The 15,156-nt window shown below is 43.8% G+C and overlaps 1 protein-coding gene across 9 annotated transcripts in view; it reads left to right on the top strand.

Annotated features, from left to right (window-relative positions):
- Positions 1-15,156, top strand: part of Kalrn (kalirin RhoGEF kinase) — a 627,901-nt gene that overhangs the window by 413,165 nt on the left and 199,580 nt on the right. For all 9 annotated transcript variants that reach the window (XM_076867942.2, XM_076867955.2, XM_076867941.2 and 6 more), the window contains 6 exons: positions 1,782-1,874; positions 5,964-6,075; positions 7,802-7,992; positions 8,429-8,530; positions 9,826-9,968; positions 13,110-13,212. In XM_076867942.2, the coding sequence (XP_076724057.1) occupies positions 1,782-1,874; positions 5,964-6,075; positions 7,802-7,992; positions 8,429-8,530; positions 9,826-9,968; positions 13,110-13,212 (744 nt within the window). The remainder of the gene's footprint in view (positions 1-1,781; positions 1,875-5,963; positions 6,076-7,801; positions 7,993-8,428; positions 8,531-9,825; positions 9,969-13,109; positions 13,213-15,156) is intronic.

Genomic DNA, 15,156 nt, shown 5'->3' with positions numbered 1-15,156 from the left:
CTTTCTTGTCTGGACAGTTCATGTAATTGGAATCAGGTAGTTTGTACATGGGATCTTTTGTTACTCGCATCTTCCACTGAGGTTAATCTGTGTCATTGCATGCTTTAGTACCTCTTTCCTTTTTATGTCCAAAATAATATTCCATTGTATGTATGTGATATTTTTGTTTTTGGTTCATCAGTTCATGGACATTTGAGTTGGCCATTAATAAACATATATTTTCATTTCTCTTGGGTATACACTTCAGAGCAGAACTGCTGAATCACCTGGTAACTTTTCATTTATATACCTGGGCATTTGCAGTAACCTTCTAGTTTGTCTCTGTGTCTCTATTTCCCCAATCTCCACCCCTGTGTTGCTATTGGGTACATATTATCCTTTTTGAGATATTGTTGTCATTCAAAGAAGAAATAGATCTATACTGTTTTGCCATTGAAAAACTTACCATCAAATTCTCTTTCTTCTAATTCAAGTCCTCCAATGACCTAGCCTTGCTTATCTGTTTTTGTTGTTTGTTTATGCATCCTCTGTATCATTCAGGCATTATCTAAACACATAATGGTCATTTCAGCCTGAGCGTTTTGTGTTTGATGTTCTCCCTTTAGAAAGTGTCATTCTTTCAACTTTCCTCTTAAACAACCTCTACCTATGGTCTAAGCCCCAGGTGAGTCTTGGTCTCTACTACTACTAACCTCTGTGACCATTTGACGATTCCGGAGCCATTGATTTCTCTTAGTTCTCTGGCTCTGACACATCTTCTGTGGTCCTTTGCTATTCTCTAGTTTATGTGTGTGGAGTATTCTCAGCTGAACTGTAAGCTTTCTGAGGGCAGGGGGTAGTATATCCGCTTCTTTGACCTCCATATCTCTGACAGTTTGGGGAGTATAAGATCATTTGGAGGTAAGTTAGAGAATAGATAAGAGGGGAAACCAGAGGCACCCACAGCAGCTGGAAGCCATGGCCTTGGCATAAGTGCTGAGGCTGGTGTCCATAGAAATGGAGAGGAAGGACTTGTCCTACAAAAAAACAGAGGAGAAATTACTAAAAATGACTGTGCTTTCTAGCTTAGGAGACCTGAGAAAAGAGGGAAGTGCCATTGATCACAGTGCAAAAAGTATTAAGAAATAAAGTGATGATCCTAAGTTGGGATGTGGTAAATTTAAAGAGGAGGGGTGGGCCTAGTGCAGTGGTGCACATCTGGCATCCTAGCAACTCAGAGGCTAATGCCTTAGAGGATTGTAAATTCGAGGCCAGCCTCAGCAACTTAGCAAGACCCTGTCTCAAAAAATAGATAGATAAATAAGGAGGAGGCATGAAGAAAGAGATACATCCTTATGCTAATTTAAAAGATTCTGAGGGCAGATAAAGAGTGAGAGTCACAAAGCTGGAATCAGAACCTCATTCTCTGTCTTCCCGTTACTCTCATTGTCCTTTATCCCATTATTGCCCTTCCCCATATGTTCTCTTACATCCACAACTTCTCCCCTCTTTTCTCTTTCTGTCCTGACTGACCTCGTCATTTTTTTTCTACTTTTTATCTTTCTCTATTTCTGCTTGCTTTTTACTTCTGTCTCATGAACCCGCTTTTCTCTTTTCAGCAGTTCTCCTCTTTTCTATCTCTGCACCTTGATCTCTTTTTTCCCTTTCTTCCCTCCATTCCTACCCAAGAATATTTTCTCATAACTGTTCACCTTTTTCCCTTTCCTCCTCTCTTCTTACCCTATCAGAACACGCGTACACTTGCTCTTCCGTCTCATTGTACCTTCTTCTCGTCCCTGTAGGAGATTCAGCAGCGTCACGGTCTGGCCAACTCCATCTCTTCCTACCTAATTAAGCCAGTCCAGAGGATCACCAAGTACCAACTGCTCCTGAAGGTACCTCCCTCCCCCTCTGTCACCTCCACTCACTACTGACTGGGGTGAGGGAGTCTCAGCTTTGCGCCTGGAGCTGGGAAACTTCTACCTGAAGGCCTTCTTCCACCTACAGCAGAGCTCAAAGGAAGAGGCCTTGTGGCATTGCGAGCTCTTGACTGCATTTCCTATCCCGTGGAATTCCAGATTCTTGATTGAGGGGAGGAAGAGGAGAAATGGAAGCAGGAATAAGTTCTGACTGGTTTTCACTTCCACCCACCCTTGTGCAACCTTTAAAAGTTGTCACCTCAGGTCCTGGCTGGCTCTGAGCAGCTCTTCTATCCCTCCTTCCTGAGCAGCTTCCTCCTGTGGCCTCTGCTTTTGATGAGTATTAAGGGCAGTTTATACGGGTAGTGGAGGCCAGGGTGGCACCTACCATTGTTTTAATCTGTGTTTGTCAAGATCATAAAGTTATTGAGGAAAAGTAGTCAGAGGGCGCATATTAAAACATACGGCATTTTGTACTGATAGGGTCCCATAGCTTAGGATTTTCTTCAGAGCCAACCGAGAGAATTGGATTTCCTTTAAGAATCTTTTATTTTAAAGTCAAATAAACAAATTATGTAAAATACTAAGTAATTTGACTTGAGCTTTCGCATATAAAGTATACAGTGATGCTCTGAAAATGTGGCATTTCCACAAAAACAGAAGTTGATCTTAGAGGCAGTTAGATATTATCATAAATCTATAGTAATCCCTAACATGTAAGGATGGAGTTTTTCTCCTTTTGAGATTTTGTTGGTTTTTCCTATAGTGCAAAGGATGAAGGGATAGTAAGAGACATGTTCAAAGAAATATAATTTCAGAGAAAATATGATGAAATGAAGCTTATTTCAATGCCTGATGAATATCACACATTTTAGCTTCATTGAACCCGAAAAACAGTCTGGTTTCAAATCTGGCCTCTAGTCACGATGGGGATGTGCAGAAGCCTCTGCCTCAGTGGTAGAGCACCCCTATGTTCAATCCCCAGTACCAAAAAAAAAAAAAAAAGTATCTTTGACTTTTTTTGACTTTTATCCCACAAGTGCTTCAGTGCTTCAGGCTCCTCTTTACCTTTGACTCTGGTTTCTTACAGTAAATTCCCCTCAGCCTGCATTTCTGTGCATGATTAACCTCTCCTTCCCTACCCTGCTTAATGCTTGACCCTTCTAAATTGTTTTTCTTGTCTAATAGACACTTAAAATTTGATTTTTGTTTGTTTGTTTTTAATATATCTCAAAGCCTTTGCAGGAATTGATAGGGTTGTTCTTAAATCAATTAAGACACAGTTCTAGGAGCTGGGCATGGTGGTGCACACCTATAATCCCAGCAACTCAGGAGCCTGAGGCAGGATGATTGAAAGTTAAGGGCTGCCCTGGGCAATTGAATAAGCTCCTATCTCAAACAAACAAACAAAAAGTGCTGTTCTAAGAAAAATATAATCTTTCTCTTCTCCTTTTAATTCCCTTGGCTTCTGAAGTTCCCTGGGTCGAATCATGCAATAAGGACAAGGGAGGGACATGGACATGGAATGTGCCACCCTGTGTATTGCTTTAGATATCTGGAAGAGTGGGCTGTAGGCCTTCAATCTGGAACTGAGGGTTTTGGGGAGAAGTACTGTGCGGGTAACTGAGAAGTGAACAAATATGTAGCAGGGACTTTATTGTAGGAAGATTATAAAATTATTGGGAAAAAGAAAGATAAGGTTGGCCTCTTTAAAATGTGCTGGTGGCACATTTGCCTGCTGAGTCAAAGAAAAATAGTGTGCTAAACTTTGACTAAAAATAAATAATATGGGATTTATTTTCTCCTTTAAGTCAGTTTTATTGCAAATAAATTGATATTTAATTATCAGTATCTTCTGGGGATCACCAGTTTAGGTGTTGAATGCAAGTAAAAACTATATGTCAGTTGGGGTGGTCAATATTCTTCCTGTAAATCTGCAACAGCTGTCCGTTTGGAGTCTAAATTAAATGCGGAGGTTTCTCTCTACCATAAACTATAGCAAGGATCCAAAGAGAATTTATTGGCTCTGTTGGGCAGATTGTTAGACTTGCTAAATTGCTTTGAGGGATTAAATTAATTGGTATTTTCTGTTGCACATGAAGCGTATTTCTTGTTTCTCTCATATGTTCTGCCTTGGGTTTTCTTTTGATAATGTATGAGAAAAAGATTGGGAGGGTTAAAATTAGGAAAGGGGTGGAGACATTGGAAAACTTCAGGTTGGTGGAAGTAAGTACTTTCTGAACAATGACCTTGTTCATGAACCAAGAAAGGGGCTGAGAACTCGTACTTCCCAAATATGTGTGCCTGGCAGTTCACCTCTCCCTGGATGCTCACAACTCCCCCTCCCCCCTTTCATATAGGACTATATCCAGAACAACACAAAGCACTGGATTTTTTGTGTCATAGTCTCATTAATCAAATTTCTATCAAGTATAAAGATTTACTAATAATTTCAAGGCAAGGCAGAGATGAATCAGGGGAAAATTCAGGAGAGCCATTGTGGCCCCAAGGCCTTTCTTGCAGCATCAGAATGTTCTGTAGCCCAATTAACAGGCAGGGAGTCCAAATGATGTTTGCTGCATCATTTCCCTTGCCCTGGAGTCATGAGTGCACTCACATTTTACTAAGATAGTTCCATAGTTTATGTGACATTCCAGAAAGTATGCCTATAAAGCCACAGATTCCAGGTTTGTTTAGCATAGGAAGCCCTAGACAGGCCAAGATATGTCCTGTTAAAAGCATTCCGTAGATAAGCATTCTTCTGCTGGCAAGTGTCGTGAATATATTTGCCAGCCAGCCTGCCATTAACATACTTACAGGATTTGATCAAATGAACCTCTTTTTTTGCTCCAAGTGTGTCCCCACCCAACTACCCAGCCCCTGGGCCCTCCAGGAGAACTATGGATTGCAGATCTTTCTCTCCCAATATCAAAATGAGCAAGAATAGTAAAAATGAAAAGCCATTCTTCTAGATGGGCAAATGATCTTCTGATTCCTAAGAAAGTTGGAGGTGATCTTATGTCCATCATCCAGATGCTGTATGTGTTTTCTGGGGTTGGTGATGACTAAGACTCCAGTGAAAAGAGAGGGTATGTCCCCACTTCCCCCAGGAAGTAAGAGAAGGTCTGCCCTAGGAGGGCTCAGTGAGTAAAGGATGTGGGAAAGATGGCTGGTGTGGTGGATGGAGTGCTGGGCTTGGTCTCAGAAGACCTGTGTTCCAGCCCCCACATGGCCTCCTCTGAGTTTCATAACCTAGGGGAAATCCTCCATTCCTCTTCATCACCGTTTCGTATTCTAACAACGAAAGGACTAGTCTAGAATCCCACCCACTGGCCCCAGATTGGGAGCTACTGATTTACATATTCTAAAAATACTTTGTAACTCTGAAAATATTATCAGCCTATAATGTCTCTGACCTCAGGTTCTCCTAGTAGGATGGAAGTCAGCCTCGGTGCAGTAGCGTTTATGAATAGGATTGGGTGTGGTGGCACACAGCTGTAATTCCAGCTACTTGGGAAGGGGACACGGGAGGATCACAAGTTGGAGGCCATCTCAGTAGTGTTGTGTGACCCTCAGCAACCTAGCAAGACCATGTCTCAAAATTTAAAAATAAATAAATAAGTTGTTAGAAATAGGGGTACAGAGATAGATGAGGGCCGCCTGGTGTGCAGCACCCCCTTTTTCTTCTCTTTCCTCCCTCAGTTCTCATTCTTGTGATCCCACAATACCATACCTCTTTTGTAGGCTTTGCTGTTACCCGCTTCCTTCTCCAGAAAGTAGTTCATTGATAGAGAGTGCCCTGGTTGCTGATTTTTTTTTCCAGTCATTTGAAAATTGGGTTGAGTTGACTTCATATATACTAAATAGGGCTGAGGAAGCTCAGTCTGGAAACAAAATAATGTTTGAATTCTTTGGCAGTAATACCTCACCCCTCCCCACTTGCCTTATAACTCGGGTATAGCAAGAGAGCGAGGCTGGTGTATAATTTCCTTGATGAGTTGGATGGTGGGAAGGCTGGGAAGCTGAGGAAATGACCCTAATTTTGTCTGGATTTTTTTTCCTTAGGAACTTTTAACTTGCTGTGAAGAAGGGAAAGGGGAGCTCAAGGATGGCCTGGAGGTGATGCTCAGTGTCCCCAAGAAAGCTAATGATGCCATGCATGTCAGCATGCTGGAAGGTAGCTGTCTTCCCAGTCCTTCTGGGGATGCTTCCCCCATTCCTAAGACCAGGGAGCTGGCACTGTGGGAGGGAAGTGGCATAAAGTCAAGGCCAGATAAGCTTGGGAGAAAGAAGAAACAGCAAGCCCTTAGTTGGTCCTTGGTAGAACCGGGAGAGAAGTGCCACAAACCAGTTTAGTTAACACCTGCCTCCAAGTTTTACCAGACCTAAGCCACTTAAGGTATTCGGACACCTTATTCCCCATGAGATAGTCTAGGACAGGCCACCATTTTTGCTATAAATGTGCTATAGCCCTGACCCACAGCACTCCTGTTAATCAGAATAAGGAGAAATTCTAATTATACACACACAGTATTATGTTTAGCATTATGCTCATCTTTTTAAATATATATAAATATATATAACATAAATTTACCATTGTAACCATTTTTAATTGTGTAGTTCAGTGGCATTCAGTACATTCACATTCTTGTGCAACCAGCCTTTTGTCCTTCCCTAGCAGGTTAAGACAGACTAGTCAGATAGCCCAAATAGGACTTTTGTCAGCTGTAGCTATGTTCTTGGAATCCAGAAACCTTCCAGAGCAAGGCTCTAGTCACATGGTCTTGACATTGTGAACAGATGGGCAGAGCAGCCACATGGAGGTGGGATTTGATAGATGGGTTAAGGCTTCACATTCCAGTCTGCCTGGCACACAGGTGCTAAAGGAAATAAGTATAGTCTGTTGCAAGTATATAAAGCACATTGGCTGTTTTTCTCATCTAGCCTCCATTCCACCTTATGCTATCCCATTCCACCCACCACCCACCACCACCAAGAGTCTTGGTGTGGTCTCCTGGTCAACCCGTAGCACAGGAAGCACTAATTCTTAGAGTGAAAGAATCTTGGTTATCATCTCCAGACTGAGCACTTATCATCTGACTTTAATGCTATTGTCAGAATTTCTCCACCCCTTTCTTTTCTATGTGCACCTAACCCGCAATCCTGGGTATCTTCTTCCATAAGTACTGTGCTCATCTAGCCGGTCCCTGATCTGTAGTGTAGATCCAGTTACTCCAAGTATGGTCTGCAGACCACCAGCAATGGCTGGGAAGTGGTCAGAAGTGCAAATTCATGGACTTGCTCCGTAGCTGCTGAATCAGAATCTCTTGGGAGGAGAGGGATGGGCAAGTGATTCTTAATGCACACTAAAGTTTGAGAACCTTTATAAGGACTTACAGGGGTATAAATATAAACTGGTGAAAGCTGTGCACACTCTTAGCAGGAACAATCAAAGGGAAGAGTCCTAGAAATGGAATTTAAGAAATAAGGCAGTGGCCAAGGCAGCGGAGGCAAGATACTACATCAGGCAATGTGCGTCTTCAGCCCCACTCAGAGCTCTGAGTTAGGAAAGTTGGGAGATGTGGAAGGAAGAGCTATGGGATTTGCCCTTTGAGGGAGGTCTCAGGTCCCTCCCACATGAGGGTTCTGGGAGGGAAGGTCCCACAGGACCCTTGCAGGAGTTTCCACTAACATAGCTTAAGTATACTTGGGCACAGGGAATGGGTGGGTGGGGGAGATCTAATCCCAGTTCTATAAACTTGTCTTATGTTGGTGTCCAAAAGGCAGAAGCCTGTGGGAGTCAAGGGCTAACAATTAGGGAAGACTTTCTCCCAGAGAGTGGAATTCACCCTGCAACATGGTGGTAGAGAAACTCCACAGGGTGGACATGGGTGTTTTTTCAGGGTTCGACGAGAACTTGGATGTGCAGGGGGAGTTGATTCTCCAGGATGCCTTTCAAGTGTGGGACCCGAAGTCTCTGATCCGGAAGGGGCGGGAGCGGCACTTGTTCCTCTTTGAGATCTCCTTGGTTTTTAGCAAGGAGATCAAAGACTCTTCAGGACACACGAAATATGTTTACAAGAACAAGCTACTGGTAGGTGGGGCAGGTGGGGTAGGACAAGACCCCCTGCTTTCATAGAGCCCGTGGGCAGGAAGGGATCTGGACACACTCAGCTCATCTCTTCCCCGGCCTCCACACCAAACCCTCCTGGACAAATGCAAATGGCTCCTATTTGGAAAGCTCCTACCCTCACCTCCCACCTCTGCATTTTAGAGTTCACAGTTCTTCTTTCTGTTTGCTTTTAGCACCTCCCTCTTCACTTCCCTCCCTGGTACCTGCTAATCAGGCATGTGCCTGTAGGTTCTTCATCCTGGGTAGATGAACAAAATATCCATTCTGTTGAAGTTTGATTGACAGAAGCCCCTCCCTCGGTCCTCTCCTCTTTGTTGCCTTTCCCTTCCCATCCCAGCCCTAAGTTTCCCCACTGCCCTCCCCTTCCCCGCCTCTCACAGGCATTTCCTGTCTACAGACCTCAGAGCTGGGTGTGACCGAGCACGTAGAGGGCGACCCCTGCAAATTCGCCTTGTGGTCTGGGCGCACCCCATCCTCAGACAATAAAACAGTGCTCAAAGTAAGTATAGCTTTCTGCTGGGCACAGTACCTGTTGGGGTTGGGAAAGGGGTTAAGGGAGGGATGTGAGCATATGACCCTGAAAAGCTGGGACCTGGAGACCACTGAGCCACTGGGCCTGTCTTGAGAATGGCAGCATCACATGGGTATTAAGAAGTAAATTCCATCATGAAGGTAGACCCAGAGTCAATATCAAAGACAATGTTCTCCTCAAATCCATAGAGGGAAGAGGGAAAGAGTAGCCTGCTGACTCCTCAACAAGGCTGGCTCAAGCTATGTTCTGACCATACGTCTCCTTCTGGTGGCAAGAACAACAGTTGGCCCTTTGACAGAGGCACCATGATTTGCTCCATGTTCACCTAATGTATTTCCCTAAGCACCTTCCATGTGTAAGGTATTCTGCCCACTGCTACAGGGAACAAGGATGTAAAAGATACAGACTTGTTCTCTAGGAACTTGAGCTCTAGGAGCTGTAGTTAACCCTTCTGACGTGGTTTCTCAACATGGTTGTCTCAGGTCTCCAGAGCATAGCCTGAGCCTTGAGCTGGTGCTTCTGGAAACAGTAGCCTGACTGAGCAGGGATCATGCAGATGGAGCTTCCATTGGTCACTCAGTTGTCAGGGAGGTACCAGGGAGCAGATGGTCCAGCCCCAACAAAACTTTCACATTTGTTCACTCTGAATTGCCAGTATAGCTGCTACTTGTCATGAAGCAGAATTATCTAAAACAATAACAACAACAACAAATCCAGGACATCAAATAGGACGTTCAGAGATGATAGCAATTGCTCCAGTGAACAGTTTAGCAGCCTAAAAACCCAGGACTATCTTCCAGCCAGTGTAAGCTTGTGTAGCTGTGGTAGGTGTTGAACATCCTGGCCTATGTCCATGCTGGCTGATGACAAACGCTGCCTTCAAATGCCATCCCTCCCAGTGCCCCCAGACTTCTCTAGGATCTGGCAGCTCAAGTGTTAACCCCTGCCCAGCAGAGGCCTCCAGATACTGTACCAGTCCCAGGAAACACATCAGGATTAGTCAATGCCCTATGGGTCTTGAGATATTTTGCAAATTCTCCTTGACTGAGTCTACATTGCATCTTGAAGTCATAGCTCTATTCTAGGAGTTTGAGAAATGCATCCCTGGGATTAAAGAGTCACAAGTATAAAGTGAGAAATAAACTCCCGAACTTTTGGTATCCTTGAAAATAACAGCTAAGGCCTATGGGAGGGGATTGAAATTGGTTTTCAGAGGGCAACAGGAGCTGGGGTTCTCAATCTTTCTCACTGTGGCACTCCAGGCTTCCAACATTGAAACCAAGCAGGAGTGGATCAAGAACATTCGAGAAGTGATACAAGAAAGGATCATTCACCTGAAAGGAGCTTTAAAGGAGCCAATTCAGCTCCCCAAAACACCAGCCAAACAGAGGAACAATAGTAAGAGGTAACCAGCATCTCTCCCTCCAGCACTGCCCACTCATGTGCTTCTAAGAGTGGGAGAGGGGGGACTCTGTCCTTTTGAAGGGGTGTTGCACTGTATACTCTCTCTGGAAAGGCCCACAAGTTTCACCTAATGGAGAATTATCTCATCTTTAAGCATCCCACGAGCTCCTGTTAATGAAATGCAGCAGGGCTTCATTGCCATCTCCTATTTGATAAAGGCTCTACTTGGTGATATGAGGAGAAAAAGGAAGTATCAGATGAGTCAGTTCCCTCAAGAACCATCTAACAATTATGTCTCACACTTAGACAAGTACAGGCACTATCCATAGGATGGTAAATACTGTAAGAATTCAAAGAAGAATTTAGATGGCCTTCTATGTGGAGTCTAGGGAAGTCTTTGGGAAGGAGATGGGCTGTGAGCAGGGGACTCTCTAGACTAGTTAGACAGTAGAAGAACCTTGTGCACTGTAAGAGGTGAAGTGGTATGGCCAGGTATCACTGTGGCTCTCACTGCTGTCCCCATGGAGTTCTAACCTTTATTCAGTTATGATAAGCAGTAACATCAAACAGAAGAGGACTTAGTTCTTGAATCTCTCTGGATCTTTTTGAATCACAGTTTCCTCCAAACCAGTGGATGACTTCCTAAGCATTTCTTTCCCAAGTCTCCATGTGACACCTACACTTGAAAGAAAAGTATATGAAAACTTCATATACACTTTGAAAAAATATATAACAAAAGCAGAGTTTTGAGATGATCATTATTGATGATAACAGGTTCTCTGTTCTTCCCCTGTGCACAAATAGAAGAGATCCAGGGGATTTAGTGACTTTATGGTACCAACCAGGATAAGTAGGATGGGGAGCTTCTGCAGGGGCTATGAAGTGGAATCAGTACTCCTGAGGGAAGTGGTAGCCAAAAGAAGGGAATGATTAAAGTAGAGATGCCTCCAAGGGGCAGAAGCCCCAAGACCTATATGACCAGGATGAGGTTACCTGCTCAGTGCTGGAAAGGACAGTTATGAATAATAATGGAAGAGGATTCATTTTTACTTCACGTACCCATGTCTGGAGTTCAAGTTATGGATAAACTTAGTTTAGCACTAGAGACATCCTGCTTCATGGAGCCCATACTTTAACAAAGAAGATAGAAAGGAAATTATTATAAAGAACAGATTCCCTAGGACCATGGTGAGTGAGGAAACTCAGGTGAGATTAGCTGGGGTTACTCTGTAAAATAACACACCCTTTTCTTAGTGTGGAAGAGTTGGAGTGTTTCTAGAATGTAGGAAGGGCATGTCTTAGAAATGTCCCCACCTTCTCTTTACCTTTTTTTTTTTTTTTTTTTTCTCTTTTCCATGGGAGGGGAGGAAACCTTATAGACTCTGCAGAAGAGAGCCAGACAATCTGTGCTCCCCCTCACTTGGCTCCCTTGATATGGGGACAGAGTTTACGGAGGAGGGGATTGGCTTGGGGGATGCTACCCACACTTTTGGCTAGGCCCCACACCCTACAGAACTGGCTTCATCTGGACTAGACCAGAAGGGCCAGAACAGCAGGAAGCAGAAAGTACAGCCAGCTCTCAACAGTCTAAAAAGGTGGGAGCAGTGGCCCAGATAATCAAAAACAACAGATGATCTAAAAGTCCTTTATTTTTGGTTTTGAAATGTGTCACATAATTTCTTTTTACAGCAGATTTTCCTTCCTACGAATGTATGGCTTATGTTATTAAAAAAGTCGGCATTTCCCAAACCCACAAGTAATGGCAAGAGAGCAGTCAACTTAGAAATGATCTGCCAGGGAGAAACTGCTTTTTCTGATGAGTGGACACTGTGCATGCACTCATGCACACGTGCATACATGCACACAGGTGAACACCTGCATACACACGCATATACGCATAAACTCAGATACCAGGTTATAATGTTTAGGCTCTAGAAGGTGGATTCATAATCGGTGGCATTTTGCACCTAGGCTGAGATCCTCAGGCATGGAATTCTCATCTCCCAGTACTCTCACTTTTCCATAAGCAGCATTGGGGTCTGACTTTCATAAAAGTGTCCATGGGAAAACTGGTTTTCTCTGCTAATACCCGCAACCCCAGTCCAAATCTTCCAAGTTTTTCCTGACACAGACCATTCAGCCATTTCCAGGCATTTAGTCCCTCTGGTACCCGACTCGGGGTTCAGTGCAGAATCAAGGCATAGTTCTAAAGCAGAGAGTTGCATAGTTTCATGGACATGGGGCATGAACACGTCCAAACACCAGGAGTCTAGTCAAAAGACACTGAGAAGCACAGCTGGCCCAAAAGCTGCTGTAGAATCTGTAATTCTTATCTAATCTTTGAGAAAATGCTTTGGCCTTCTGTGTCGATTTAAGATTATCACAGATAGACCTGTAGTCCCACAGCTATTTGGCGGAAGGATCTCTTGAGCCTAGAGATTCAAGTCCACCTGGGCAGCAGAGCAAGACCCTGTCTCAACAAAAGAAAAATAGTCATCAATACTGGGAAGTGAGCCCAGGGCCTCACCTATGCTAGGCAAATGCCCTACCACTGAGCTATATCCCCAGCCCTTTTTTATTTTGAGAGAGGATCTCATTAAATTGCCCAGGCAAGTCCCAAACTTGTCCTCCTCCTATGTCAACCTCCAGAGTTGCTGGGATTATAGGCATGTGCCACTGCACCAGGCTTATTTCATAAACTAGTAATAAGCCAGCCATCAACCTAAATTAAAACACATAGCAAAACTATTTCAGTGTCCTGTACTCTGAAGTTTTTGAAAATGATCCTGTCCACTGGATGGAAGCCTAGGATACACATCTTCCTACTGCCTGCTTTAGATCCATACCCAGTTAAAAAAGAAAAACCACAACTTGCCCCTGTCCAGTATGGGCCAGAGGAGTTATAGGGAGAGATCAGTTTGCATTCAGCTATCAGCATACTGTTGATATGTTTACTAAGTGCTAGAAGTGATGTTGTTAAAATCATATAGGGCTGCTCCCTTTAGCAGGATAACTGTAGACAAATCCCTGCTAGAAATGCTGAGGCACTGCTCTGCCACCTAGCTGGAAATCCTTGTGTGCTCTAAACCCACAGTTGTTTCCCCCCACCCCCACCCCTGTTTTCTTTCTCTTCTTCCTGCAGGGATGGAGTGGAGGATATTGACAGCCAGGGGGATGGGAGCAGCCAGCCAGACACCATCTCCATTGCCTCTAGGACCTCTCAGAACACAGTGGACAGTGACAAGGTAGGACAGAGTCCCAGTCTTCCTTCCCCTGAGATTTCTTGTTGGTTTAAGCACCCCTGGAAAGTTACCCTCAGAATTCCTCCCACTCAGGAGCCAGTTGTCTCTTTGTGTCAGCAAAGGGGACAGAACAGGACCAGACTCTTAAGCTGAGAGAGTCATACAGAAGTGGAAGGGTGGACAGTGGGAGAGGTGAGGTCTGGTGTCTCTGAGATGCCCTGCCTGGGCTGCTTGGGCTACTTTGCCTTATGGGAGGATGAACCTCAGAAGATCTGAGGTTGGGATAGTTTCCTGAGACCCCAGTGGCTGTGATCGGTTCATATTTATCATGATTTGAATGGGGCTTATCTCAAAATTAGATCAAAACCAGTGGTTTGGGAAATGGCCTCATTGATGCTGCTTGATAGGGGCCTCTTATCCAAAAGAACTTATGGATAAATGATGCTTTCCTGTGACCAGGTTACCAGGGCTCAGTTCCTAAGGGGCAGGAGGATCAGGAAGTTATGTATGAAGGATGAAGTTATCTTGTAAGAAAGCCTGGTCACTTGCTCTCCCACACCTTGGAGCCAGCAAGAGTTAGGAACTCTGAGAGGGAGGGAGCACAGGAAGACAAACTAGAAAGGCTCCATGTATTTGCTCAGGTGCCTGCATGAATTTTCAGCAGAGGGAGAAAAGGGTCCATGTCCCAGCCTACTTGCATTTGCTTACCTCAGAGTCCAAAGAATGTGAGGTAACCTTTTGCTGCATATTTTCATTTTATTACTAAAATTATAGGTTTTCAAATCATATTTGGCCCTAGTTTATCCAGACCTAGTATTTCAATCTGATCCTTCAACCTCAGGCAGCAGGCTGTTTCCTTGATTAATTTTAATTTCCTGAGTTATGGGTATTTTTAAAAGATGATCTGCATTCATTAGGATTTTTCCTAATTTTTTCTTTCCGGGAAAAAAAAAAATAGCCACTGAGACTTTAACAGGGGAATTGTGTCCCAGTTTTGGCACCCAACTACCCTAACCATCCTTTCTTAGACTAGTGTTCAAGGGCATTCAAAGTGATTCTGACCTCTGCCTTCAAGTTTTTAAGCCATTTTTTAATATCAGAGTGGATGGAAAATTTAGTTTTTTACACTTGTAAAAACATGCAGAGAAAACTATTTCTGTACTTTCCTGTCTCCTCTAATTTATTGTCTAGCAATATGACTAGAATACATTATGAATAAAAGGTATTCTAGAACACTTTATGAATAAAAGTGTTCCTTTTGAAACAGTTAATGGGTGGTAGGTCAGGGGCAGTATCGCCCATGTTCAGACATAGGCTATTGGTTTCCTGGTCCAGGGGCTTTATTCCTTCCAGCTGCTAATCCGTCTTCCCAGAAGCCCTGAGGTAGTCACAGACCCCTGTTCTAAGGCCCTTTATCATAAGAAGACCTTGCTCAGCTAATCTTTTTCCTTCTGGCCAGGTAAGTGAGGCTAGATTAAAAGACCTCCAACAGCAGGCATTTCGTTATTAATGAGGGATCTTATTGCTTACCCTTTTCTTGTAAGTAAGGAAACTGAGGCTCAGAGAAACAAAGTGGCTTACCTGAGAAAATTCTAGTGGTTATTGAAAAAGCAGGAACTAGAACCCAGGCTTCCTGGTTGACAGTCATGTTGTCCTTTCACTCTAGAAGTTAAAGTGTTAATCTCTCAATGCTGAAGTTCTTCTATCTGGTCAGTCTCTCTGCACATTGCTCACAAACTTCAGCCACTTGTGAAAGCACCTCACATGTGTGGAGTTCTGTGCTGGATACTGCAGAAAGATATGGACTGTTCGTTGAGTGTGAATCCCTTTTTGTCCAATTTTTTGTTTCCTGTCTGTGTCTATCCCAGGACATTGGTCTCTGATGAGGGCAGGGGCTGTGTCTGTCTGTTTCACTGCAATAATCCTGACATACAGTGTACCTAGAGG

Source organism: Callospermophilus lateralis, chromosome 10 (assembly GCF_048772815.1).
Source record: "Callospermophilus lateralis isolate mCalLat2 chromosome 10, mCalLat2.hap1, whole genome shotgun sequence".
In the NCBI taxonomy this organism is placed as follows: domain Eukaryota; kingdom Metazoa; phylum Chordata; class Mammalia; order Rodentia; family Sciuridae; genus Callospermophilus; species Callospermophilus lateralis.
This window is presented reverse-complemented; position numbering and strand designations above follow the sequence as displayed.